General features: G+C 32.7%; 1 protein-coding gene across 3 annotated transcripts in view; it reads left to right on the top strand.

The window, feature by feature from the left end:
* Positions 1-1,987: 1,987 nt before the first annotated feature.
* The window catches only part of LOC136026093 (FGGY carbohydrate kinase domain-containing protein-like), a 461,793-nt gene continuing 436,047 nt past the window's right edge, over positions 1,988-27,733 (top strand). Inside the window, exons 1-5 of one of the 3 annotated variants that reach the window (XM_065702374.1) lie at positions 1,988-2,240; positions 4,221-4,332; positions 15,886-16,138; positions 19,982-20,289; positions 21,934-22,684. In XM_065702374.1, the coding sequence (XP_065558446.1) occupies positions 2,067-2,240; positions 4,221-4,332; positions 15,886-16,138; positions 19,982-20,289; positions 21,934-22,217 (1,131 nt within the window). In that variant the 5' untranslated portion in view covers positions 1,988-2,066 and the 3' untranslated portion in view covers positions 22,218-22,684. Of the gene's footprint in view, positions 2,241-4,220; positions 4,333-15,885; positions 16,139-19,981; positions 20,290-21,933; positions 22,685-27,733 lie in introns of those variants that run through there. The other 2 variants (XM_065702382.1, XM_065702388.1) reach the window with 2 other exon arrangements.

Raw genomic sequence — 27,733 nt, 5'->3', positions numbered from 1 at the left:
GACAACTACACATTCAAAGGAAAGCTAAACCCTCTTAAGCTCTATGGTACCATGCGGTCTTAGCAGCTCATTTTTTTTTTTTGCAGACTTCTATTGTTTGTTTGGTGCCTGCTACTACTGAAAGCTGCATAAATACATGTGAAGATTTTTAATAAGAAATGGATTGCTGATTTTTCTTAATTTCAAGTTTTATATGGTTATGTGAATTTCCACTCAACCATTTTAAAGTTTCACTGTCCTTGGTACTTCAGGCAGTTACTCTTCCTGAATCTTGGCTTTAGGTTAACTCTAGATATTACTTAATAGGGGCTTCTATAATTCGTGTTGGGGCGAACTCAACTGGATCGAGAATAAGGTCTCAAATGGCCTGATATGCTCTTTCTTGATGTGCCCTTTCTTTGAGCCATCTATGGGAAGATATGACATCATTTTTATACAATCCTAAAAAGGTTTAATGCCAGAATTGCCTCTCACTCACTCGGACTGTCTATATTGTTTTTTTTTCTATAATTAGCCATGACTTGATGCCCAAAACTACTTGATTTTAAATAGTCTATATTGAATTAATGGTCATAGAATGTCAGAATAAGTCTTGTTTAAACAGAAATCCTGGCCCCTAGTGCCTCTTTGTAGATTTAAAATTCACGATAGGATACTTAGACCCCTTCAATGTATTTTTGGACCCTGCGCCTATCATGGCTTTTTTCAATATGAATTGTCTCATGATTTAATACACATTTCTTCTTGTACTTTCTGCAGGACCAACTGTGAGCGTCTCACCCATCCAGCAGATTTCCATCTGTTATGGTCTTGTGCCAACTCATTAGCAAATTAGAGCCAGCAGCCATCCTCTTATGCTAAACTTTTGAAGTCTATCAGTGGTCTTGTGGTTGTTTCTCCCTATTACCCATCAATTTTTCATTTGACTGTTTAGTTGCCTATGCTAATCTGGACGAAAGGAAGCCAGAAGTACTTGCCTGATGATTTGTTCATTGGGTCTTATCAGTATATGCCAACACAATATTTTGTGTGTGAAAAGTTGACAATGAGCGTTGTTTTTACGGCAGCAGGTTATATCAGAATTTTGATTCTCGCTTAACTAATATGACATTCCAGCTATAAATATGAAATCCATTTTTCTGTAGATTTATTTCACAGGGAACAGCTCGCCCCTATTCCAGGGAATGGGATCGTGTTGCTTTGAACCGGCGACGCCACAGTGTGCTCAATACTTCCTGGAGCCACCGTTTCTTTATGCATCTTTCATGGGAATGTATTTAACCGTTAGTTTTCCTTCCTCGTTAGCATCTCCTTTCTTCTGAACATGGTCTATGAACATGAACTATGGGGAGTTAAATAATAATGTTCCAGTAATAAATCTTTTATTTGTATACAACTGATGTTTATTGATTTTTTAGTCTAATGGATATATAAAATATTTTTTGCTTTGTTGACCCCTTCCCTCAAAACAAATTCTTCAATTGCGTGCTATAACCTGTTGTTTTAATGATTTTGATAGATTTGAAGTGGAATTTTACGTGAGGTGGATGGGAGTGAAAAAGTTGGAAACGACAATGCCTTTTTTGGGGAGAAGGTTTTCTGGGCTCATCTTGTTGTTTATGATTGAGAATTCGTACATTCCTCCTATCTGCCAGTGGCATAAATTTGTCAAAACCTGGGGGGGGGGACGAATTGGAGCCAGTGTTCCCAAGTCAAGTGAAAATGACAATAAAAATTGAAAAGTGAGCCATATAGTACAAACGGTAAATATATACCGTACTAAAGAAAACTGACCCGTTTCTGTGGATGCTTGCATTATGCAAGCTTATCTTAGTTTTGTCAAGATTTTTGGAGAAACTAAATTTCAGCTGACAGGGCAAATCGGGGTCTTGGGAGGAAACTGAGGTCTGGGAGGGGTAGTTACCCCCTGCTTCATATCAAATTACGCCCCTGCTTCCTGCGTTTATCTTCAATAACTATTGAGTTATAATACAAGTTTTTGTTACAGCATAAAAGGCAATCGCGTCTGTGTAATTCAAAGTTGACCATAAACTAATCAACCAACTATGTACTATATTGGAATAGATGTTGGGACAGGAAGTGTGAGGGCATGCTTAAGCAACTATTCAGGGAAGATTATAAAATACTCTAGTCACCCATTGACAACATGGAGTGAGTATGGAACTTATTTCATGCAGTCTACCGAAAATATTTGGAATTCGGTAGTACTGTGTATCAAGGTAAGATTGAACTTGCATTCTATTTTTTTTTCAAAATGTTTAACTTTGTTTTGACTTTTGTTGTATTTCTTAATTTTAGTGTTTGATATATTTTATACTTGGTTTCTGTTTGGGTATTATTTAGATAAAATATAGCCCCTTAAGCTATCACAATACCGTTAATAACAAAGAATAAGTTATAAGAAAAACAGGAAAAAAGTGAAAAAACTGCAAACTTCCATAGAAAGATAAAAATACAATTAATTATCGAATTATATTACAAATGACAAAATATAATAACATAATTGTTGTAATTAAATACTGTAATAACATAAATGTAGTAACGTAGTGTAATAATATAAAAAATGTATTTGTTGTAATCTTACAACAAATATTTCCTTTGGGAGTAGAATCATGCTTGGAAGAGTCTTGAATAGTTGATTAGAAGAGTTGCATTTAATTCTTGTAAAACCCAATTAGAAAAATAATTTAAGTTCATCTTTGGTTGTATTAAGTTTTATTTTGGGTATTTTAAATTGAGACTTGTAGATCAACACAAAATAAGGGCCCTGCTAAGGTGCCTAAGGTCATATGGGTACAGATTTTAATTACTAAATTGGTTATAACTAGATTACTGTTTTGGTTTTCCAGCTCCAAATTTACCAAGGCAGGGATACCATCTCTCTATTTCTACCGACTTGGACATAAAAATTTTCTAATAAAATACGATATGTGTAAAAAGCTGTGGATAGTTGGGCTTGTAATAAAGAAAGAAGCTATTAAGTCGGCTTAGGTTGGAAACAGAAATTTTGATTACTGAATTGATTATAACTAGATTGTTATACCTACGAAATTGCAACAGTTTGTAACCATTACTGTTTTTGTTTTCCAAAACCAAATTTACCAAGGCAGGGATACCATCTATCCCTATTTCTACCGACCTGGACATAGAAATTTTCTAATAAAAATACGATATGTGTAAACAGCTCTCGATAGCAGGGCTCATAATAGAGAAAGAAGCTATTAAGTCTGCTATTAAGTCTCGTTGGAAATAGGATAAAAGTGGCTCACTTTATGACTAAAAGTGCAAGGCATCAGTTATAGTCGAATACAACCTGGTAGAACCGACTAAAGGAGATGATAGTCATTTTTTTTTGTTTTGTAACATTCCAAGTTGCAATTTTTATATTTTTTAAAACATTGAAATTAATATGGCCTCAGGAAAAGCAATGGTCCCAGAAACAGTGTTAGATGGGGGCTAAGTGTAGGATTTTTCATTTGGTAGTCCTAAATCTATAAAGTTTATAAAGCAGTATCATATTTTCGTCAGTGTTGCCACATTGAACTATGAAAATACATCAGCGAAACTAATTAGTTATATTTGACAACGTGTTTTGTTTATGGAAATTCAAACATGAACAATCTTCTCATTCTCAAAAACAACTACACATTCAAAGGGAAGCTAAACCTTCTTAACCTCTATTGCACCATGTGTTTTTAGCAGCTTATTTATTTATTTTTTTATAGACGTCTATTTTTTATTTGTCGCCCGTTAATGCTAAAAGCTGCATACCTGCATGTGGAGGTTTTATATTAGAAATTTGATTTTCTATTTTGACTTATTTTTGAGATACATATGATTGTATGACTTTCTACTCAGCCATTTCCAACAATTAGACTTCATTTCACTGTCCTTGGTGTTTCAAGCAGTTACCCTACCTGAATTTCAGCTTCAAATTAACTCGTAGATATTACTTGATAGGGGCCTCTATGGGTTGTGTTGGGACGGATTAACCGGATTGAGGATCATGTCTCAAAATGCCTTGGCCTCTGCACGCAGGAGGCTCAGCTTTTAGAGTCGCACCAATAGCGCCGAGCCCAAAAAAAAGACTTGGGTCTAGGTTGCACCGGGACTTGAACCTGCGTCCTGAAGGACCTATGATTTCAAGTCCAGTGTAACAGCAGCACTTATTATTGCTAATTATTTCCTTTCAATCCTAGGATGTTGTTGACGGTGTTTCTGTAGATAAAATCAAAGGTATTGGATTTGATGCTACGTGCTCGCTTGCTGTTGTTGATGCGAATCACGATCCTGTAACTGTTTGTCCATTTGGTAAGTTACATGGTCTGGCTTATATTGTCAAACATATATATATATATATATATATATATATATATATATATATATATATATATATATATATATATATATATATATATATATATATATATATATATATATGTATATATATATATATATATATATATATATATATATATATATGTATATGTATATATATATATATATATATATATATATATATATATATATATATATATATATATATATATGTATTCAAACATATTATCAAATTTACCACTATATTTTAAAATATAGAGGGAAAGGCAAAGGCAATTTTCTTTGCTTTTATCAAATGGAAATACCTACTACAGTGATAGATTACTTTCCTTTTTTTTCATAATTCATCGATAGACAGTTGAGAGCTAGGTTTGAAATCAGCTGAGATGACCAGTAATTGATAATGTTTTGAAGAGTAATTGAATGTTTTTTTTTACCAGTCGTTAGTATTTAACAGCCATTCCGCTATAGATTACATCTATAGATACCTACTATAGATACATACTATAGATATCTACTATAGATACATACTATAGATACCGCTATAGATATAGATAGATATACATATGTAGATTACAGTGCAATTTGAAAGACAGTACAAGCGAAAAATCCACGACTACAACGGAATTTATCCTACAGTATTCTAATACTGAGAGAGTACCACTGAAAGTTAAGTGACTTGCTGCTTAGGATGTGGTGACTCGGATTCATGAATGCTAGTGTGTATGTGTGGAGGGAGGGAGCAAGATGTATTTTTCAAAATCTAGGGGTTGGCAGTCTTTCTTGATGTTTTCAATGAAAATACCAAAAACAGTGTTTTATTAAAAAGAGGAAAGGATAATTTCCCTCTCCCGCAATAGGCACCCCTTCAATGATGGATCTTACCTGCGGTGTAAGACACTGCCTAGTAAAAACAAACTCTAGTCCTTAGTAATCAAAAATTTAAAAATGGGTTTTGTGGCATAATGCCATATTGACAACTATTGTATTGAGATTTTTACTGACGCTTTGGATTGGACTCGTAACTAGTTTTGGAAACTCAGCTCCAAGGGCTATTAAACACGAAATGTGATATTTGCGAATTAAACACGAATTTAAACACGAAATTTACTTTTTCTGGTTAGAATAATGGGATATTTATGCAGGAAATAGGACGCTTAGAAATAAAGAAGCTTTTAATTCTGCTTCAGATTGGGAACGTGGACTGGACTGCACGACTGGGACTGCAGGAGCAAATAAACAAGCTCTCACGTAGGGATGTGGTATTTAACTGGCAGCTATAATGAAGTAAAAGTTAAAATGGCTAGGTCAAGTGTTTAGTGATAAAGGACCATAGGTTGCCTAAGAACTTATTTTTCGAGCCATCTATCTTAGCCATCTCTGGCCAAACACAAATCAGGATGTCCTCCACGGGGATAGGAAGGGCTCATAAGAATTAATTTGAAGGAAATGGTGTGAAACTATCAAGTGAGGAAGAATTGCAGTCTGAAGCAGATTCAGGAATAGTAACTATTATTTCAATTAATGTTAATGGTAAAAGTTTATTGGGGAAACAAATTTATGAGAAGTCTTAAAAGTGTGTATAATACTGAAAATATGTACATAAAAGTTTGTAGAGTACTATATGCACCAAATAATGCTACTTCTACCAATCTCTATGTGTCCTTTTTGTGGGTGGATTACAACTTAGATAGCCTATATGATCTTTAGATTTATATAACCTATGGGGGCAGACTGCCATCTGTCCCTATGGGGATTAGCTGATCTTGTACATAGTCGAAAACTTTTGAATTGTCGTGGGTTCTAAACAGAAATTTAGTTGTATATCTATATATATAAAAATAAGTTGTCTGTGTGTGGATCTGTGGATCTGTGGATCAGGTGACGTCATGTTTCGGCTGACGTCATCAAATTAGTTGCCATCATTTTTGTTATGACGATGCTTAGTATATTGTAAAACACATTAAAAAACTAAAAACTAATAAAAAAAAATAAAAAAGCTAAAAAACTAAAAAAAACTAAAAAAAGGTAAAAAAATAAAAAAACTAAAAACTAAAAAAAAAGACAAGGAATACAAGGAATGTTGGAATTAGCAATCACCATCAACAAAACACCGGGACAAAAATGACGACCGGGACACAGGGAATATAAATGACGACCAGGACTTTCAAATAGAAATTACAGACCGGGACACCGAAACACAAATAACGACCGGGACACAGAGAATCATAAATGACGACCCAGGGAGTATAAATGACGACCAGGACATAAGTAAAAAAAAAACTAAAAAAACTAAAAAGAAGGTAAAAACTACGAAAAAACTAAAAAGAAAAAAAAAACAAAAACTAATAAAAAAACTAAAAATCTAAAAATCTAAATAAACTAAAAAAGAAAAAAAATAAAAAAGGAAAAAAATAAAGGAGAAAAACAAAACTAAAAACTAAAACTAAAAACATATATATAATATATCTATCTATATTCACAGGTGGGACATAGGGACACAACTACAATGGCGCGTAACTAATATGGCGCGTAACGACTTACGCGCGCGGGGGGGCTTGGGGGGGGGGGCGCGAAGCGCCCCCACCAACTAGGTGTTGGGGTGGCGCGAAGCGCCACCCCAACAGCTAGTTACTAGATAAAGCTTTATAGAATACTAGCTGTTGGGGTGGCGCTTCGCGCCACCCCAACACCTAGTTGGTGGGGGCGCTTCGCGCCCCCCCCAAGCCCCCCCGCGCGCGTAAGTCGTTACGCGCCATATTAGTTACGCGCCATTGTAGTTGTGTCCCTATGTCCCACCTGTGAATATAGATAGATATATATATATATATATATATATATATATATATATATATATATATATATATATATATATATATATATATATATATATATATATATATATATATATATATATATATATATATATATATATATATATATATATATATATATATATATATATATATATATATATATATATATATATATATATATATATATATATATATATATATATATATATATATATATATATATATATATATATATGTTTTTAACTACGTAAAACTTGCGAATATACAACATTCTTTGCTGTCCCATTGTCTGTGCATATAAATAGATTGTCAGGTTTACCGACTCTTGAACATGCAACATATAATGGTCCATGGGAAAACAATCCGTATTCAGATGATTCTAATGATTGCCCTTGAGCTTTGTTGATGGTGATTGCTAATCGACCATTCCCTGAGTCGCCATCGTCATTTATATATCCCCCTGTGCACCCCGGCGTCCCCTTTGTAGTTATGTCCCTGTGTCCCGGTCGTCATTTATATTCCCTGTGTCCCGGTCGTCATTTGTGTCCCGGTGTTCCAGTCTGTGATTTCTCTTTGAGTGTCCCGGGCGTCATTTATATTCCTTGTGTCCCGGTGTCCCGTTCGTCATTTATATCCCCCTGTGCCCCCCGGCGTCCCCATTGTAGTTGTGTCCCTGTGTCCCGGTCGTCATTTATATTCCCTGTGTCCCGGTCGTCATTTGTATCCCGGTGTTCCGGTCTGTATATACATTCGTTTTTTAGTTTTGTTTTTCTCCTTTATTTTTTTCCTTCTTTCTTTTTTTTTCTTTTTTAGTTTATTTAGATTTTTAGATTTTTTAGTTTTTTTATTAGTTTTTAGTTTTTTTGTAGTTTTTACCATTTTTTTAGTTTTTTTAGTTTTTTTTTTACTTATGTCCTGGTCGTCATTTATACTCCCTGTGTCCCGGTCGTCATTTGTGTCTCGGTGCTTTGTTGATTGCTAATTTATATTATATTTATATTTATATTTTTTATATTTATTAATATTTTTTTAGTTTTCTTTTTCTCTTATTTTTCAGTTTTTTCCTTTTTTTTAGTTTTTTCTTTTTTAGTTTTTAGTTTTTTTTGTTTTTTACCTTTTTTTAGTTTTTTTAGTTTTTTTAGCTTTTTTAGTTTTTTTTATTAGTTTTTAATTTTTTTTTAGTTTTTTTTTAGTTTTTGCCTTTTTTTAGTTTTTTCAGTTTTTTTTAGTTTTTAGTTTTTTACCTTTTTTTAGTTTTTTTAGTTTTTTAGCTTTTTTAGTTTTTTTTCTTTTTAGTTTTTTTTTGTAGTTTTTACCTTTTTTAGTTTTTTTTCTTCTTTTGTATTAGTGTGAAATAATTCAGACGTCATATGCGGACAAACACGACGTCACTCGACAGACAGACAGACAGACATAACCCACAAACAACTTATTTTTATATATATTTATTCATATTTTTTTAGTTTTCTTTTTCTCTTTTATTTTTCAGTTTTTTCCTTTTTTTTAGTTTTTTTCTTTTTTAGTTTTTAGTTTTTTTTAGTTTTTTACCTTTTTTTAGTTTTTTTTTAGTTTTTTTAGTTTTTTAGCTTTTTTAGTTTTTTTATTAGTTTTTATTTTTTTTGTAGTTTTTGCCTTTTTTTATTTTTTTCAGTTTTTTTTAGTTATTAGATTTTTACCTTTTTTTAGTTTTTTTTAGTTTTTTAGCTTTTTTAGTTTTTTTTCTTTTTAGTTTTTTTTGTAGTTTTTACCTTTTTTAGTTTTTTTCTTCTTTTGTATTAGTGTGAAATAATTCAGACGTCATATGCGAACAAACATGACGTCACCTGATCCACAGATCCACACACAGACAACTTATTTTTATATATATATTTTTTATATTTATTAATATTTTTTTAGTTTTCTTTTTCTCTTATTTTTCAGTTTTTTCCTTTTTTTTAGTTTTTTCTTTTTTAGTTTTTAGTTTTTTTTTGTTTTTTACCTTTTTTTAGTTTTTTAGTTTTTTTAGGTTTTTTAGTTTTTTTATTAGTTTTTTTATTAGTTTTTAGTTTTTTTTTTTTAGTTTTTGCCTTTTTTTAGTTTTTTCAGTTTTTTTTTAGTTTTTAGTTTTTTACCTTTTTTTAGTTTTTTTTAGTTTTTTTAGCTTTTTTAGTTTTTTTCTCTTTTAGTTTTTTTTGTAGTTTTTACCTTTTTTAGTTTTTTTTTCTTCTTTTGTATTAGTGTGAAATAATTCAGACGTCATATGCGGACAAACACGACGTCACTCGACAGACAGACAGACAGACATAACCCACAAACAACTTATTTTATATATATTTATTCATATTTTTTTAGTTTTCTTTTTCTCTTTTATTTTTCAGTTTTTTCCTTTTTTTTAGTTTTTTTCTTTTTTAGTTTTTAGTTTTTTTTTAGTTTTTTACCTTTTTTTAGTTTTTTTTAGTTTTTTTAGTTTTTTAGCTTTTTAGTTTTTTTTATTAGTTTTTATTTTTTTTTGTAGTTTTTGCCTTTTTTTATTTTTTTTCAGTTTTTTTTTTTAGTTATTAGATTTTTACCTTTTTTTAGTTTTTTTTAGTTTTTTAGCTTTTTTAGTTTTTTTTTCTTTTTAGTTTTTTTTGTAGTTTTTACCTTTTTTAGTTTTTTTCTTCTTTTGTATTAGTGTGAAATAATTCAGACGTCATATGCGAACAAACATGACGTCACCTGATCCACAGATCCACACACAGACAACTTATTTTTATATATATAGACTAGCTGTTGGGGTGGCGCTTCGTGCCACCCCAACACCTAGTTGGTGGGGGCGCTTCGCGCCCCCCCCAAGCCCCCCGCGCGCGTAAGTCGTTACGCGCCATAATAGTTACGCGCCATTGTAGTTGTGTCCCTATGTCCCACCTGTGAATATAGATAGATATATATATATATATATATATATATATATATATATATATATATATATACATATGGTTTTAACTACGTAAAACTTGCGAATATACAACATTCTTTGCTGTCCCATTGTCTTTGCATATAAATAGATTGTCAGGTTTACCGACTCTTGAACATGCAACATATAATGGTCCATGGGACCCGGTCGTCATTTATATCCCCCTGTTTCCCCCGGTGTCCCCGTTGTAGTTGTGTCCCTGTGTCCCGGTCGTCATTTATATTCCCTGTGTCCCGGTCGTCATTTGTATCCCGGTGTCCCGGTCTGTATATACATTCGTTTTTTAGTTTTGTTTTTCTCCTTTATTTTTTTCCTTTTTTTTCTTTTTTAGTTTATTTAGATTTTTAGATTTTTTAGTTTTTTTGATTAGTTTTTAGTTTTTTTTTCTTTTTAGTTTTTTTGTAGTTTTTACCTTCTTTTTAGTTTTGTTAGTTTTTTTTTTACTTATGTCCTGGTCGTCATTTATACTCCCTGTGTCCCGGTGCTTTGTTGATTGCTAATCGAACAATCCTTTTGTCCTGGTCGCTTTCTCTTTGAGTGTCGTCATTTATTTTTTTCTTTTTTAGTTCTTTTAGTTTTACCTTTTTTAGTTTTTTTTAGTTTTTTAGATGAAAATTTTTTTTAGTTTTTTCCTTTTTTTCTTTTTAGTTTTTTATTGGTTTTTACCTTTATTTTAGCTTATTTTTCAGTTTTTTCCTTTTTTTATTTTTTTTTTATTTTTTATTTTTTTTAGTTTTTTTACCTTTTTTTAGTTTTTTTATTTTTTTAGTTTTTTAGCTTTTTTACTTTTTTTTTATTAGTTTTTAGTTTTTTTTTGTAGTTTTTGCCTTTTTTTTAGTTTTTTTAGTTTTTAGCTTTTTTATTTTTTTTATTAGTTTTTAGTTTTTTTTGTAGTTTTTGCCTTTTTTTAGTTTTTTCAGTTTTGACGTCACCTGATCCAGTTTTTTTCAGGTGACGTCACCTGATCCACAGATCCACACACAGACAACTTATTTTTATATATATAGATTACCCGTGCCAAAATTTGCTCTTCATTGAAAGAATCATTAACTAATTTTTACCTTGTATATGGGCGAACAGACAGGATCTCATTCATAGACTCAATCTAGACAAAACTAAGTAAGTCGAGTAAACCGAAAGTAAATGGCAAATCGAACGTCACAATCAAAAGTAATCGTTAATCAAACATAAATCGTAAATCATGAATAATAACTAAATCGAAATATAGAATTACTTTTTAGTAGGGGTCTCCTCCAGGCCACTCAGTACGTCCTCAGGTGGCAAATAGGAGAATCCTCTACAGATACGTAGGGTACCTTCATAGGAGACGGAGACCAAAAGGGAACTTGTTCTTGGGGGTCCATGATAGAAGCTGGGATACCCTTGCTCGGGGGGCCTTAAATACAGGTGGAGGAGGAAGAAGGCCCCTGGTATATTCACTCAGCGTGGCCCAAATGGCGTGTGGAACCGTTCCTTGAATTACAAACCTTATCCTAGCAATAGGTTAAATTGCAGTGACGCAGAACATAATTGTGGGAGGAACCTTTTTAAGAGGTTAGCTGAGGTAGGGTGTAAGACTCAGATCTATGGACAACGGTCTTTGCAAAGGGTTGTCTTGACCCTGTTAGGGTACCAGCGATACTAGGGAACTTGCGGTCAACTCTATTCCCATCTGAGGAGTGGCGCCCCTCGAGGAAATTATAGCCTAGTAAACGACACAGTATTTGCACAAGATTCCGATTGTTGGATGATTTCTTTGGCCTTGGTCTATTTTGGTGGACGTTTTTGGGCTGAAAAACCTTTTCCTGGCCTATGAGCTGCCTCCCCGTAGTAGTATAATAGTTGTAGGCATGAATAAATAATGGATTATTACGACGTTAAAAAATAACTCGATCGATATTTCGTCTGATGAATGTAGACAATTTGAACTGGATTTGCCAGGAGTTTCAGAAACTCATATCCCGAGGGTAGGAAACATGTAATTCGATGATAAAGAATATATTTACTTAGACAGAAAGGATGGGGACAATAATGCATAAAGCTCATATCCCAAAATAGATGCACAAAGCTCATATCCCAAGGGTAGTGGGGCTCATGATGAATAAGGAAGTTTCCAACTCTTTTAATTTGGTTGGGAAGGTATTATTAATAAAACGCTAATTGTTCATTCTATGAATAAAAAGTGGAGGCTATTATTCATAGTAATGCATGCCCCTGTAGAACCGGCTCACGGAGATAGTATTGACTCAGATGAATTTACTTACAGTTAGAGAAACAAATACACAGGATCCCAGATAAAAGTATGGTGTTTTTATAAAGAGATTTTAACGCACAAGTCAGTAGTAATAGAGATAGATGGTATCCCACCCTGTGTAAATTTGGCTTTGTAAAAAAAAAAGAAATCAGTAATGGCTACAGACTGCCGCAATTTTTTAAGTGTAACAATTCAGTTATAACCAATACCGTATTTAATCATAAAATTTTCCATAATTTAACAATGTATTCACATGATGATAAGACAGCTATCCTTATTGATTATGGTTGTGTAAACCGAAGACTGGCAGGATGGATACAAGAAGCTAGGGTATATAGGAGTGTTGTTTTTGCTGTTAAAAGTAAAAATCACCATCTAGTAATGTCTAGGTTTAATTCAAAGCTGAAATTTAGGAAGGGTAACTACCTTTCGGGAATCTATAATTTTAGTAGGCTCCAGAATAAGAATTTGAGAGAAAATTTCGTGGAGCAGTTGAATAGTAAACTGGAGAGTTTAAAATATGACAATGGGGAAGATTTATTAATTAGTTATAGGAAAACATATTGCGAAGTTGCTTATGGTGTCTTGGGAAGGAATTTCGGAACATAGCTAGAAATAAAATGCTTTATGTTTCATAGAGAAGAGAAGATATTTGTACAAGAATTATCTGAGTGATAGATATGTGAAAACAGGAGGAGTGTAAAGAAAGTGGAGAAAGCATTAAAATATAAACTAAGGAGGTGTAAAGTTGAGATCACGGAAGAAATTTCCGAGGATTTGGAAAATGCAGCTAGATGGCATAATACTAAAATTTTGTGCTGACATTTTAATAAATTGAGAGGGAATAGTCAATCTGGACTTGTCCCAATTAAAGATAGGAATCGACACAATTGTAATGGACACAATAAGGAAGGAGTTAAAGAGAGATGGACAGAATATTTTAAGAATGTGCTAAACTGGGATAGAATTACAGGATAAGATAGAGAGGAGAATAAAAAAGATTGTGACACCTTTGACGTGAAGGGAGGTTTATTTTATGAGGAAGAATTAGTGACAGTACTAAAAGGATAAAAAATAATAAGGCTCCAGGTGCTGATAATGTGGTAAATGAGTTTCTTAAATATGGTGGGCACGAGGCTAGAAATATATTACTGAAGATTATGTATATGATTATTGAAAAGGGGGAAGTACCTATTAATTTTAGGAAACTCTAATTAAACCCCTATGTAAGAAAGATGATAAAAATTAGTGTGGTACTTATAAAAGCATTAGCCTGGATTCGATAGGTAACACTTAACTTAGTATGATGATACTTTTTAGCCTAAGAGGTTCCTGCTGACAAAAGTTTTAAAAGAAGAACAGTGCGGTTTTAGAAAGTGAGAGAGTATGTCCACACAGTTTTCACTCTTAGGTTGATAATTAACCTAACCAACCCGAGTAAACCAACACCTTTCATCCTCAGGTGTATAGTTTATGAGTAAGGGTTTGATTCAGCTGGTAGAAGAACTTTGGTTAAGGTCTTTTCCTTGCATGATATACCAGACAAATACACTAAAGTGATGTACTATGCACGATCACGATGCACTATGCTCGTGCACTATGCACGAGAATAACTCTGCTTCGGTTAAGGTAGGCTATGCTATGGTTAGCAGCTGGTTTCGTATTAAATTGGGAGCTAACCAGGTTTGTGTTCTATCCCCATATATGAGGATCACTTTCATGAACTTCGTCTTAAGGAGTACAGGAAAGGCATTGGGAGAACACGAAATTAAATGGGAAAGACAAACTTTTCTCGACTTAGACTATGCTGATGATTTAAGCATCCTAGATGAAAGTTTGAGCAAATGAATGAATTTCAGATGTTTTGTGAGTTCAGGATGCTAGAATAGGTTTGAAAATAAATCTTAAGAAGACTATATCTCTAAAGCTAGGAATAGATGAAGATGAAAACGGGACGTTGGGTATCAAAAAGATATATCCAGTGGGCAGCTTCACTTACCTTGGTAGCATTATTGATAAAGACGGTGGGTGCGTGATGTTAAAAGTAGAATAGCCAAGGCTCGGGATGTTTTTTCTCAGTTGAAAAAAAGATTGGAAGAATAGGAAGATAAGTCTGCAAACCAAGATTAGAATTTTGGAGGCTATATTGATGGCAATTGTCAAATGTGGTGTTGAAGCTTGGACGCTCCGGAAACGGAGGAAGATTTTTTAGATGTTTCCCGAGAAATTGCATATGGAGTGTTTTGAATACCCGACAGACTGACCGTTCAAACAGTAGGCTGTACAAAAAGTGGGGCTCAATCCCACGTTCTAGGGCTATAATAAGAGAAAGGTTGAGATTGCTAGGGTGTGTTCTGCGGATAAACGATGACCAAAAGATTATCTTTTTTGGTCAACACTCTATGGCTAAATGGAAAGCAGGTCGTCGGTGGTTGGCTCTAAAGGATGTCGTAACAAAAGACTTACCAGAAATAGAAACTTCCTGGGAGGTTGTAAACATGGAGGCTTTAAATAGATTGGGATGAAGAAGGAGCGTGTGCATCTATGTTGACCTCAGGTAGCTTGGCACTGCCGTGAGCTGTTAGCAGTAGTAGTAGTAGAAATAATAGTAGTAGTAGTAGCAATAGAAAATAGTCTTAAATCAAGTTAAAATAGGTACCAAATTGTAACTAGTTGTCAACTATGTTTTTTTCCAGAGGAATGGCCGACTCTGGAAATGAAGTATTAGAAAATAAATCAAACTTCCAGATCACAAAGAGAAAATGTTAGCTCGATTACGACCCTTGTCTCTGCTGTTTCAGTTTTTTCTTTGCCCTCTAATATTACAGTCTGCGTCAGCAGGATAAAAATATTATGCGCCTTATCTACAAGCTTAAGTTTCCCCTGTCCTTCTATTTAAACTGGAAATAGCTTTGTGACTGTTTTTTGACTAGAATTTGCTGTCCATCAGAACCCTGCCGAAAGAGTACGGGAAACTTGTAAGACTGGAATGGTTTTTATGGAAATGCAACAGAAAATGCTTCTTACTTAGATTGAGGTGGGAAAACCACTAGCGCGACTGACAGTGGATACCACTAATGACAACCAGAAAAATCAAAACAATCTGGATTTCAGGAAAATATGTATTAAAGCTTCTTTGGAAAAAGTATTTTTAAGAAAAATCTAAATCCAAGGAAGATCTACCTTATTTTACCTTGACCAGCATTTTCCAAAAAAATGTTTTTTTTCCTTAAAGTTTTTTAATCATTGACGAAAGTACTTGGGCTAGGGTAATGTGCTCTACACATGCTAGTTTTAAAGAGTTTTATAAATTTGTTAATGTTGTCCTTTTAAAGAGTGATTGTTTTATTTTCAGCTTAATAAAAAGTAGAAGCAAAATAAATATGAAAGCAAATACCACATTCTCCTAATTAACTGTATGATCAGGCTAGGTAGATCTAGATGGCGTTTGGTGTTGTTGTATCTCGAAGACGAAGTTGAATCCTCTTTATATTAGTTTATTATTTCTATTTGTTCCGAAGGTAATAAGGAGAGAAACGTTATTCTTTGGATGGACCACAGAGCTGTTGGAGAAGCAGAACACATTAATTCAATGAAACACGAGGTTCTAGACTACGTTGGTGGGAAAATGTCACCAGAAATGGAGATGCCGAAGTTGTTGTGGCTGAAAAAGAATGTCCAGCAATCCTGGGAAAAAATTGGGAAAATTTTTGACCTTCCTGATTTTCTTACCTGGAAAGCTACTGGTGACGATTCTAGGTCTTTTTTTTCTAGGTCTTTTTTTCTAAGTCTTCTTAAGATTTTCATCTTTTTCTAGGTCTTTTAGGGTTTTTCTTTTTCCAGGTCTTTCTAGTATTTTTCTTTTCTCTTCCCTTTTTTTCAATTTGATATCATTGATCACTGGAGAACTCATAAGATCAGGAACAGTAAAATACTAGGTGAAGGAATACTGGGTAGTATTCTCAAGAACATATTACGAATTTAAATTCTATGCACTATTTGAAATGCCAAACGCTAATTCTATGCCCTAAATTTTGTACGCTACTTTATTAAAAAATATCTCTAAACCAAATGAAAGCATATTTCCTCAATTACACGTAATTAAATAAAATCAGATTAAAACCTATACGCTAATAAAAAAAAAATATTATAATTTAATTTCTGTACACTAAATTCTATAGGAATTTAAGTCTATACGCTATTGGTAATGCTAAGAATATTTCATGTACACAGCTTCTATTGGCTAACTCTACACGCTAAATTCTATATGCTAATTTATAAAACATATCTAAATTAAATCAATATCTAAACTAAATTAAAATGTATATGATAAATTAAACTAAGCTATTTTAAAGTAATAGAATAAGGCTAATGTTAATTCTATACATTAAAATCCATGCACATTTAAATCTATTCGCTATTGGTAATGCTAAGAATATTTCATACACTCCAATTCTATACATTAATCCTAAACGCCAAATCCTGTACGCTAATTTATTAAAATCTATCTATATTAAATTAAAATATAAAGTAAATTTAAATGTATATGATAAATTACACTAAACTAAATTAAATAAAGTTAGAACTAAATTAAAATCTATACGAAAATTTTGAAAAGTATGGTAATTTAAATTCTATACACAAAATTCAATATTAATTTAAAGTCAATACGCTAATGCAATTTATATATGCTAATTTAATTCTTTAAAAGTATTTAAATTAAATTACCATTTAAACTAAATTAAATCTATACGATAATTTCAATTCTATACTGTAAATTCTATTGGAATCTAAGTCTATACGCTATTGGAAATGCAAGGACTATTTCATATGAGAAGACTACCTATATGTGCTAGTGACAAAAAAGGAAATTTGGAGTCAAAAACTTGACAATTAAAAAATTGATCACTCAGGTGTCAACGGCCAGTTATTAAGTCGTCCGTCCATCCAAATCGTGAAATTTCAGGTAAATACTGGGTTGCTGCATTTTGTCAGAGTATAAAATCACTTTTATGACAACGCTAGCCGTTAAAAAATGGCCGTTACTTGAAAAATCTCTTGTTTTCAAGTTCTACTCATTATTTTGTTCCATGGGCATTTAACAGCCGCTTTTTATTCGTTACTTGCATTTTACAGCTTATTTTTGAGTTATTTTTGCCGTTACCTTTACTTTTTATTGTTATTTGATAAAAGTGGCTATTCTCTTTTATTCTTCGTTTTTAACCTTTATCTTTTTAGTTTATTCCATGGGCATTTATAAAGAATTTTCATGCCGCTACTTGGCTATTACCGGTTATTTTTGCCGTGAATTGAGAATTGGGCAATTCTCTTTTTATTTTTTTTTTCTAACTTTATGCTTTTGTTATGTTCCATCTACCTTGTTTTTTTCTATCGTTACCGTTTATTTTTCTATTTTTGAAATTCCAGTAAATTCATTTCTAAAATAACGTCTTACTAATAATCTTACTTACTATTCCTGGTTGAGCTACAAATGACAACTCTCTGTAACTAGGAAGATTTGTTTAAAATGTCTTTTAAATTTCTGGTTACTATTCCCCGTGGTTTGGTGTTTACTATGTTTCCTTTACTGGGAAACAATGATTTCTAAACTCCAGAGCCAAAAAAGATACAGGTAACCAAAAATTCGAAACTAGGGTAAATCTTTCTGTGTGTCAAAGTTTAGACAGGTATATCAAAGTTTGGATGCCTTTCTTCTAAATAATTGTCTTTGCCCTAGGAATAAAGAAGGACTAATACTAGTGGCTTGTCAACATCTTCCGGGAGCATAGCCCTAGACTGAACTGGGCTGGATGGGATGAATTGGGGAGGCTCAGGAATCATCTTAGGAAGTTTTGTTTGCCTAACTGAAATGCTTTCGAATCCATCATCTACTATTGAACATGATTGTCTTCCAAATCCTCCATAACAAATTTTAATGTTTTAGCATCTTATAATGCAATTGCAATTTTAGTTTTTATTCTATGAATAACCAGTATTAAATTAAATTTATGTTAAGTTAATTATTATAAATTAATTTATATTAAGATATTTCAAATTAATTTATATTTGTATTAATTTTTGTCTTTTTAACTGAAAGAACGGTTTGTCTTTGAACTCATTTTAAACTGTCTTTTTAAAAATAGTGGTTAGAGGTAACATACCTAGAATAATCCTGTTCTTGAACACAAGATTTGGAAAAACAGCTGGGATTTTCTGTTTTTCCGAGAAAGTTTCTCGGAAAGATCCGAGAAAGTTTAGATGGCAATGAAATAGTGACAAATTAATGACGCAAAGACCAAAGTAAGAAAATCGTCCTGTAAGTTTATTGTCTCTATTAACCTTCTCAGAAGCCGAAATGGTCAAGATTACCTGTTCAGTCTTCGACAGTATTTTGATAATTTCAAAGTACTTGGATGCTCTAAAATATTTCTTTTTAAGAAATTATTCGACCGAGGGAGCAGATTGAGAAAATGCCAAAAATTGGCGAATTATATGGAAAACGAAATCACAAAAACGTAAAATTTTGACTTTCAGGGTGGTCGAAAAAGGGGACCTTAAAGTCTCCCTATGCTACGTTCCTAATATATGCGCATAGACGGATTAATAAAAAAAAAATACAAGAAATCCTTTGATATGAAACAATTATTTAATTTTTTTGAAGTCACTTTGACTGAGTTTATTATTAAGATTTACTGGACATATTCTTTGAACTGGAAAAAAGATCAGCTAGTTTTCTAAGAAAAAAGTGAGCTAGCTTATTATTAAGATTTACTGTCCATATTCTTTGAACTGAATAAAAAGTAAACTAAAAAATATAAAAATATCTTAAGGCTTATGATGGATGTATTGAAATCAAAATCGGACATACATCTGGTTTTTCGTTTGTTTCATTTGCTTTGAAGACTTATTCAATTTTGATTCTGAATCTTTCAGAATCAGGCGTTTTTTTTTAGATACGTGTTCTGTGAGTCATACAAATGCGCAGCATCTTAAGCATTTCTGCTTAAAATACTACTTTAATTACTATAATACTTTATATTACTAAAATCATAATTAAATAACTAAAATACTATTTTTATTAGGAATTTCTATTTTCAAATATGTTGGTATTTTCAAACATGATTGAAGACTGAATTTGTTCTAGATAAGAACTATACGGCTTAGGCTCCAGAATTTTTCACCTATCCGAAGAGACTTTTTTATTATAATATAAAGCAAAAATACTAAATATTATTTGAGATAAGCTACTGTGGAAAACTACCTAGTAATAACCTATATAAACAAAGAATAAAGAAAAACTTAAAAACAGGTAAAAATGGATACAATCTATACGTTGGTAATATAAAATTGAAATAATTGACAATTACATAAATAATTTAATAAATGTAAATAAATAATCGAAGGTAATTTGTAATTAAACTAAAAATAAACATAATGAAGGATACAAATGACAAAAATTTAAGAAATATGATAGGTTGCGTATAGCTATCACATCAACGACCAATAAAAATAGAAGCGAAAACAGAAAATGGTAGATAATTATTTTGTCTGCTTATTCTTCATCAAGACTTAGTTAAGTTTGTCAATGATTAAAACTGATTCTTGGGTTCGTTTCAGGTCACTTTGTTCTCTGGTCTGCAAATGGGGATTTTTATGCCGGAATAAAGGGGATTGCAACTGGTCCGCAAGCTTTTTAAAAGAAATTGGACTTTCAGAACTCCTGGATAACGATTGTTATAAAATTGGATCAAGGGTCTTAGCTCCAGGTCATCCTGTTGGGATGGGACTAACTGAAAGTGTATCCAATGAGGTAGGACTTATTCCTGGAACACCTGTAGCAACTTCTATAATTGATGCACACGCTGGAGTTCTTGGTATGATCGGATGCAATAGAGCACAAGAAAATATGTTTGAGAAGCGACTTGGTGAGTATTTTGCCGAATTTTGGAGAAATAAATAGTGTAGGAAATAATCGCTTTCCACAAAAATCTAGTAAACAATCGCATTTGAAAGAAAATTCCGGAGATTTTTGGAATCAATATTGTGATTTATTCCTGAAAACTTTTCTCTTTTTTTTAAAGAAAAGTTTTAGTAACTCCTACGCTCTAGATATCAAGACCCTCAATAAAGTGTCACAAGTTAGTGTCTTGGAGTTCTGTTCTACTTTCTATAAGATGTCGGAGTTTATTCCTGAATATTTTATTCATTTTATAAAAAAAAAGTTGTTAGAATCTTTTACACAGTGAATAATAAGACCCTCAAGCTAGTGTCACAAATTAGTGTATGGGGGCCCTTTGCTACTTTTTGTACTTAGCCTCGGAAGCGACTGTTTACTCTAGGAAAGATCAACTTATGAAATATTTCGAAGTCTGTCCAAAATGAGTTCATCTGAGTCTGTTCAAAATGCTGGGTGTGAATAAGGTTTTTCCTAGTAGTGGGGCTGATGTCACAAAATATCAAACAGCATTCTGGAACACAAAACGATAGGCTTTGTAAAGGGCTGGGGGCTTTATCAGAATCCTAAATTTCTTTAAAGTTTTTGGGGGGCTCTTATTCAAACTAATAAGTAGAATTAGTTTTTAGTATCCCCCCTCGAATTTCTCAATATTACCCCCTATCATCTATGAGGTGGCCAAAACATCTACGCACACTTCTCCTCCATTCCCAATGTTTCCAAAGTCTCCCTCTTTCTTGTGTCCCAAGAAATTCCAGTTTCTCTTAAATTCTTTCTTACGTCCTCTTACGCTTTACGTTTTACTAAAAGTGGACGACCTCCATTTCGTTCTACCCTACATGGTTGTCTGAAAAAAAAAATTAAACTTTGAAAATCTGCCATCCTTTATCCGTAGAACGTGTCTTAACCATCTCAATCTTTTTCTTATTTGATTGAGTTTTCAATCAAATGAGAATCTTAAAGGATTGGGTTTTCAAACCCTCCATCTTTCTTGTGTCCTAAGAAATTCCAATTTCTCTTAAATCGTTTCTTACGACGTCTTACGTTTTACGTTTTACTAAGAGCGGACGATCACCTTTTCATTTTATCCTACATGGTTGGCCGAAAAAAAAAACAAGCTTTGAAAATCTGCCATTCTTTATCCGTAGAACGTGTCTTAATTATCTCAATCTTTCTCTTATTATAGCCCTAGAAAGTTGGATAGAACCACATTTTTTTGCAGCTTATTCTTTGGAATACGGTCAGTTAAACGGGTACTCAAAATGATCTGTAGATACTTCCTCTGAAAAACATTTAACGAATCCTCCTCCATCTTTTGGAGTGTCTACGATTTAGAGCCATACCTGAGCACTGTCATCACTTAAACGAAACACGCTTCAAATTAAGAAACACGATGTATCTTTGCCCCACTTGAATCATAACTTACATGAAATTTATTTGCATGAGTCTGCAGTGTAGTGGTTATTATGTCTAACTTAAATGCAGTTCATCACCAGTTGCAGTTAATAGTAGCTGTAGTTGATCAGCAGTTAAATTACTTGCAGTTCACTTAATAATTATTTTGTTTTATCATATAAGCCATGAACTTTTAATTTAAAGACTATCTTTATTTAAGGAATAGTTTGTGGGACTTCATCATGTCATATGTGCCTATCGACTGGGCCAAAATTCATCAAAGGTGTGTGGGGCCCTTATTTTGGTGCTATTATCGACGATTATTGGTTGAATGAAGCAGGACAAAGTGCAACAGGAAAATTGATAGACCACATCATTGAATCCCATCCAGCTTACGAAACGCTAAATGAGAAGATACCAAAAAGGTATTGCCAAGTCTTGTCAATTATTTTTGTTCTGAATTTGTTAAATTTCCGGTACAATAACAACCGAATAGGGAAATAAACACTTATCAAATGACGAAATAGGTTGTTTTTAGGAGACAACATTTTATGGACCGCTGATTGGAAAAACAGTATTGCCAAATCCTTTCAATTATTTTTGTTCTAAATTCCGTAAATTTTCGGTGCAATAAACAACCGAACAGGGACATACACACTTATAAAAAAAAAAAATGTGGTTTTAGAGGACTGCATTTTATGGACCGCTGAGTGGAAAAACGGTATTGCCAAATCGTTTCAATTATTATTGTTCTAAATTCCGTAAATTTTCGGTGCAATAAGCAACCGAACAGGGACATACACACTTATCAAAAGAAAAAAAAATGTTGCTTTAGGGGACTACATTTTATGGACCGCTGATTGGAAAAACGGTATTGCCAAATCTTGTCAACTATTTTTGTTCTGAATCTGTTAAATTTCTGGCACAATAAACAACCGAATAGGGACATTAACACTTATCAAATGACAAAATAGGCTGTTTTAGGACACAGTATTTTATGGATTGCTGATTGGAAAAACGGTATTGCCAAATCCTTTCATTCATTATTGTTCTAAATTCCGTAAATTTTTGGTGCAATAAACAACCGAACAGGGACATACACACTTATCAAAAGGAAAAAAAATGTTGCTTTAGGGGACTGCATTTTATGGACCGCTGATTGAAAAAACGGTATTGCCAAATCTTGTCAATTATTTTTGTTCTGAATTTGGTAAATTTTCGGTGCAATAAACAACCGAACAGGGACACATACATTTATCAAAAGACAAAAAGGATTGTTTTAGGGGACTGCATTTTATGGACCGCTGATTGGAAAAACGGTATTGCCAAATCTTGTCAATTATTTTTGTTGTAAATTTCGTAAATTTCTAGCTAAAAAAATCGCTAGTCTTAAGCGACTGTACCATTATTTTCAAACATTCATAGAAAGTAACATTTACAAGGATAATATTGTTTGAGTTTGTATACTTTGTAAAGGCTCTAACTTTCAAAGAGAATTTTATATACTACCTTTTACCAAAATTGACAGAATCTTATCAATTATTTTTGTTCTGAATTTGGTAAATTTTCGGTGCAATAAACAGCCGAACAGGGACGCATACAATTATCAAAAGACAAAAAGGATTGTTTTAGGGGACTGCATTTTATGGACCGCTGATTGGAAAAACGGTATTGCCAAATCTTGTCAATTATTTTGTTGTAAATTTCGTAAATTTTTAGCTAAAAAAATCACTAGTCTTAGAGGACTGTACCATTATTTTTAAACATTCATAGAAAGTAAAATTTACAAGGATAATATTGTTTGAGTTTGTATACTTTGTAAAGGCTCTAACTTTCAAAGAGAATTTTATATACTACCTTTTACTAAAATTGACAAAATCTTATCAATTATTTTGTTCTGAATTTGGTAAATTTTCGGTAAAATAAACAACCGAACAGGGACACATACAATTATCAAAAGACAAAAAGGATTGTTTTAGGGGGCTGCATTTTATGGACCGCTGATTGGAAAAACGGTATTGCCAAATCTTGTCAATTATTTTGTTGTAAATTTCGTAAATTTTTAGCTAAAAAAATGACTAGTCTTAGAGGACTGTACCATTATTTTTAAACATTCATAGAAAGTAAAATTTACAAGGATAATATTGTTTGAGTTTGTATAATTTGTAAAGGCTCTAACTTTCAAAGAGAATTTTATATACTACCTTTTACCAAAATGTCACAATTCCATTTTTCAAGAAGGCTAATTATTATTGCATCCACTAAACTGTTTTTATTTATATCTTGCATCTCTTTTCCCACCCTCAATCGTAATGTTGTTAAATTGCATGGATTAGCTGATTGATTAATATTCATTTATTAGTATTAGATGGGTCAGTTATATTGATTAATAAATTGAGCATTGATTGGTTTGGATCCAATTTGTTCTTGGGATTTCCTCATCCATGTTGTTCGTAATACGTATGTTGTCTAGCAATACGGTTTCATTACTTATCACTTTTCTCATATATCGTGATTTTATTTATTTATTTAATTTTGTCTCTTATTTGTCTAACGAGAGCCATTTTGAGTTTAACATAGTTACATCAATGGTAAATTCCTGCCAATGCTGCTACCTAGTTTAACACCCCCTCCCCAACCAAATAAACCAACTTAAACAGTTGTAGAAACAAATTAGCAAAACTACATTAAAGGCATTCTCTTTGCGTTTTGTAAAATATTTTTTTATATTCCTCTTCCTTCTAAAACAAAACATCCCCTCCTCTGAAAAAAAATCCTTGAAATGGCCCTGCTTAAAGCTGTCTTTTTATCTTGAATTATGTATTCTTTATCGAGATCCATTTTGGGCATTAGGATGAATAGTTGCTTGTCTGATAACACTTTCTTTAAGGAATTTCCTCTAAAAATAGCAATTTTTTGACAAACTGTACCAAAAGGACAATATACTTACATAATACCAGATCAATAAATAAATGTTCAAGTTAGGATAAGCCCTTTTACCATACAGTGAGAACAGATACAAAAATCTTTTATATCTGTTCTCACTGTCTAATAAAAGGACTTAACCTCGTTTGAACGTTTATTTGTTCCCGATAGAAAGGTAGTGCGGTCATGGGAAAAATACTCTACATAATACAAGATATTTATTAATTTTCCAGATATCTTACGAATTTGCTCACTTTGCAGTATTTTGACATTTTCTTTTAGGTGCAATGACCTGGCAAATCTAAAGAATGTTTTGCACAATGGTAGAAATTATGAGCTACTACTGGGGATCCTTAAAGCAACGTCTACTAGATATATAGTGGCAATAGGCAAAGTCTTTCAGATATATAGTGGCCAAAAAATATAGTTGCAAAAAAATTTATATTTACAGTGGCAATAGACAACGTCTACTAGATATCTAATGGCAAAAAAATGATAATTAACATTAACCTCAGAAAGGATTTAAAAAACAAAACAACTATAAAGTCGTGTATCCTGCTACCATTAAGTTAACACTACACTTAAAACTCACTTAACCCTCAAAGAAAAGGAATAGGGAAAAAACTGTATATTTTTTAGTACTTTAAGTGTTTAATATTCAACACAAGTGGGATGCTTTTCACCTTTAACACTTTTAACAAAACGCACCCTTATTTAGTTCTAAAGCACTTGACGACTAATCTAAGGGCGACTTTGAACTCAAACAGGGTTGATCGTTTCGTTGTCTGATATGGGGCTCCATCTTTTTTTTTTTACCAGTGCTACTGTAAAACCAGTTTTAGGCACACCTGGAAGTAATCGCATTCGTGTCCAGAAGGTTCTAGTGTCCGAGAAGTACTTACCTAATCTAGTCCCGTTTTGTCCTTTCAGAGGCAACGCTTTAGCGTTGCCTGTGAATGGGCCGTAAGGCTCTAATATTTTGTTTGAGTATTTTTTTTCCCCAGAGGAACTTCGTGTGGAAGGAATAGTCGTACAAACTTCAGAGGCGGCTAATTTGATTGGAAATCGGAAGTTCTAGTCTCTTTTTTAAGAGTCGAAAGTAATCCGAGGGCCACTAGCTCCCCAACGCCCTCTTTTCACCAAATGTATCAAATCAAATTTTAAGGTTGTAATTTATTCAAAATAGCCTATGGATCAATACTTGCCCTTGGGCATGTATTGACATTTATGCCCCAGGCTATATAACGTTTTTATGGAAAAAGTTGTCTTTAACTGTACAGGAGGCAAAACTGATTGGAAATTGGAAGTTTTTGCACCCTTTTCAAGAGTCAAAAGTAGTTTGAGGGTAACTAGTCCCCCTTCCCCTCTTTTCCCCAAATGCATCTGATCAAAATTTTGAGATTTTGTGCAAGTTGTTCAAAATAGTCCAAAGATCATGTAACAATAACTGCGTAGTTGACGCAATCCTCAGAGCCCGGGGTCAAGTGTTGTAACTTATGCCACAGGGGATATAAGTTTTTAAATTGAAAGTTCTTCTTCCATTTTAAGATTGAAAAGTGAGCGGAGGGCAACTACCCTCCCCCTTCCCCTCGTCTTCGTTTCTTCAAATGCATCCGATCGATATTGCGAGATAGCCATATTGTTCATCATAGTCAAAAGATCATATAACAATGCCTGTTGGGCTTACACAACCTTCTTTCAAAGCCCAGGGGTAAAGATTGTATCTTATGCCCTGGGGATGTATACGGTTCTTATGGAAAGAGTGGTTGTACAAACTTTCATGTTCACAAGGGGCTAACACATACCAATCATTTGATTGGAAATCGAAAGTTCTGGTTTCTTTTTAAGAGTCAGAGGTGATCATAGGGCAACCAGCTCTCCTTTCACCTTTTCCCCTAAAATGGATCTGATCAAAATTTTGAGATGGCCATTTTGTTCAAAATAGTCCAAAGTTAAACTAACTATGCCTCTGGGGCCGACAGAATACCCCATACCCTAGGGCAAGGGCGCTAAGCTGTGGTAATTGCCTAATGTTAACATATAAGGTTTTTATGGGAGGGTTGGTTGTATAAACTTCAGAAGAGGCTCATTTGATTGGAAATCGAAAGTTCTAGTTCCCATATTAATGCTCAAAAGTGATCGAAGGGTAACCAGCCCCCTTCTCCCTCTCACGTCCTCGTTTGCTGAAATATATTCAATCAAATTTTTTTATATCCAAAATTTTTTTTCAAAATGGTTCAAAAGTCAAATAACTATAACTCAGGATTTGACTAACCCTTAACATCCCCCATGGCAAAGGCTGTAAATTATGCCAGTTCCTTATGTTACTTTTTAACTATGACACTAGTTTTGATAGTTTTATGAAATATTAATTTAAAAAATAGATTATTATTTTGAATAGGGAATTTTGAAAAACTTGAAACTTTTGCAATAAAAACAATTAGAAATTAATTTTAGAAAACACACTCCGAAAAAGAAATTTTTCGAAAGAAAGTAAAGGCCATATTAAACTTAAGATTAGCCTATTCAAATTCAAACTCGAACGAACAGAAATTACTGTTAAAGAATAAATGAATCAAAAACGAACAGAAATTAAATAAAAAGTTATAGCTAGCAAACATACAATAGGTACTAATATAAATGAATGAATAAATCGTTACTTTCGTATTATCTAGAGCACACGCTTGAAGTAAAGTTAGGTCAATTGTAATGAAATATACCAAAACATGATGAAAATATAATACTTAAGTAACTAACTTATGGGAACAACAACATTGAATTATGGAAAGCAGGCCGCCCAGAATGCATAATATTAAATATCTAACCTAATTACTTCTATATATTAAATATTTAATTAAAATATTCCTACATCATAGTTTATTTTGTAGTAGAATAAGTTAATTATAACCAAATGCGAGACAATAATCGGTTATCTTAATTTAACAGAGCAAACTTTTCGAGTGTGTTCTGGATTATACGGAAGAATAAATCTTTAAAGGAGTTAAACTTAAATTGAATATGTATATCAAGCTGAAAACGAACAAAAATCACTACAAACAAGAGTTTGGCTACTGCCACATTTCCATAGCTGTAAA

The sequence above is a fragment of the Artemia franciscana genome, chromosome 1, assembly GCF_032884065.1.
Source record: "Artemia franciscana chromosome 1, ASM3288406v1, whole genome shotgun sequence".
In the NCBI taxonomy this organism is placed as follows: domain Eukaryota; kingdom Metazoa; phylum Arthropoda; class Branchiopoda; order Anostraca; family Artemiidae; genus Artemia; species Artemia franciscana.
This window is presented reverse-complemented; position numbering and strand designations above follow the sequence as displayed.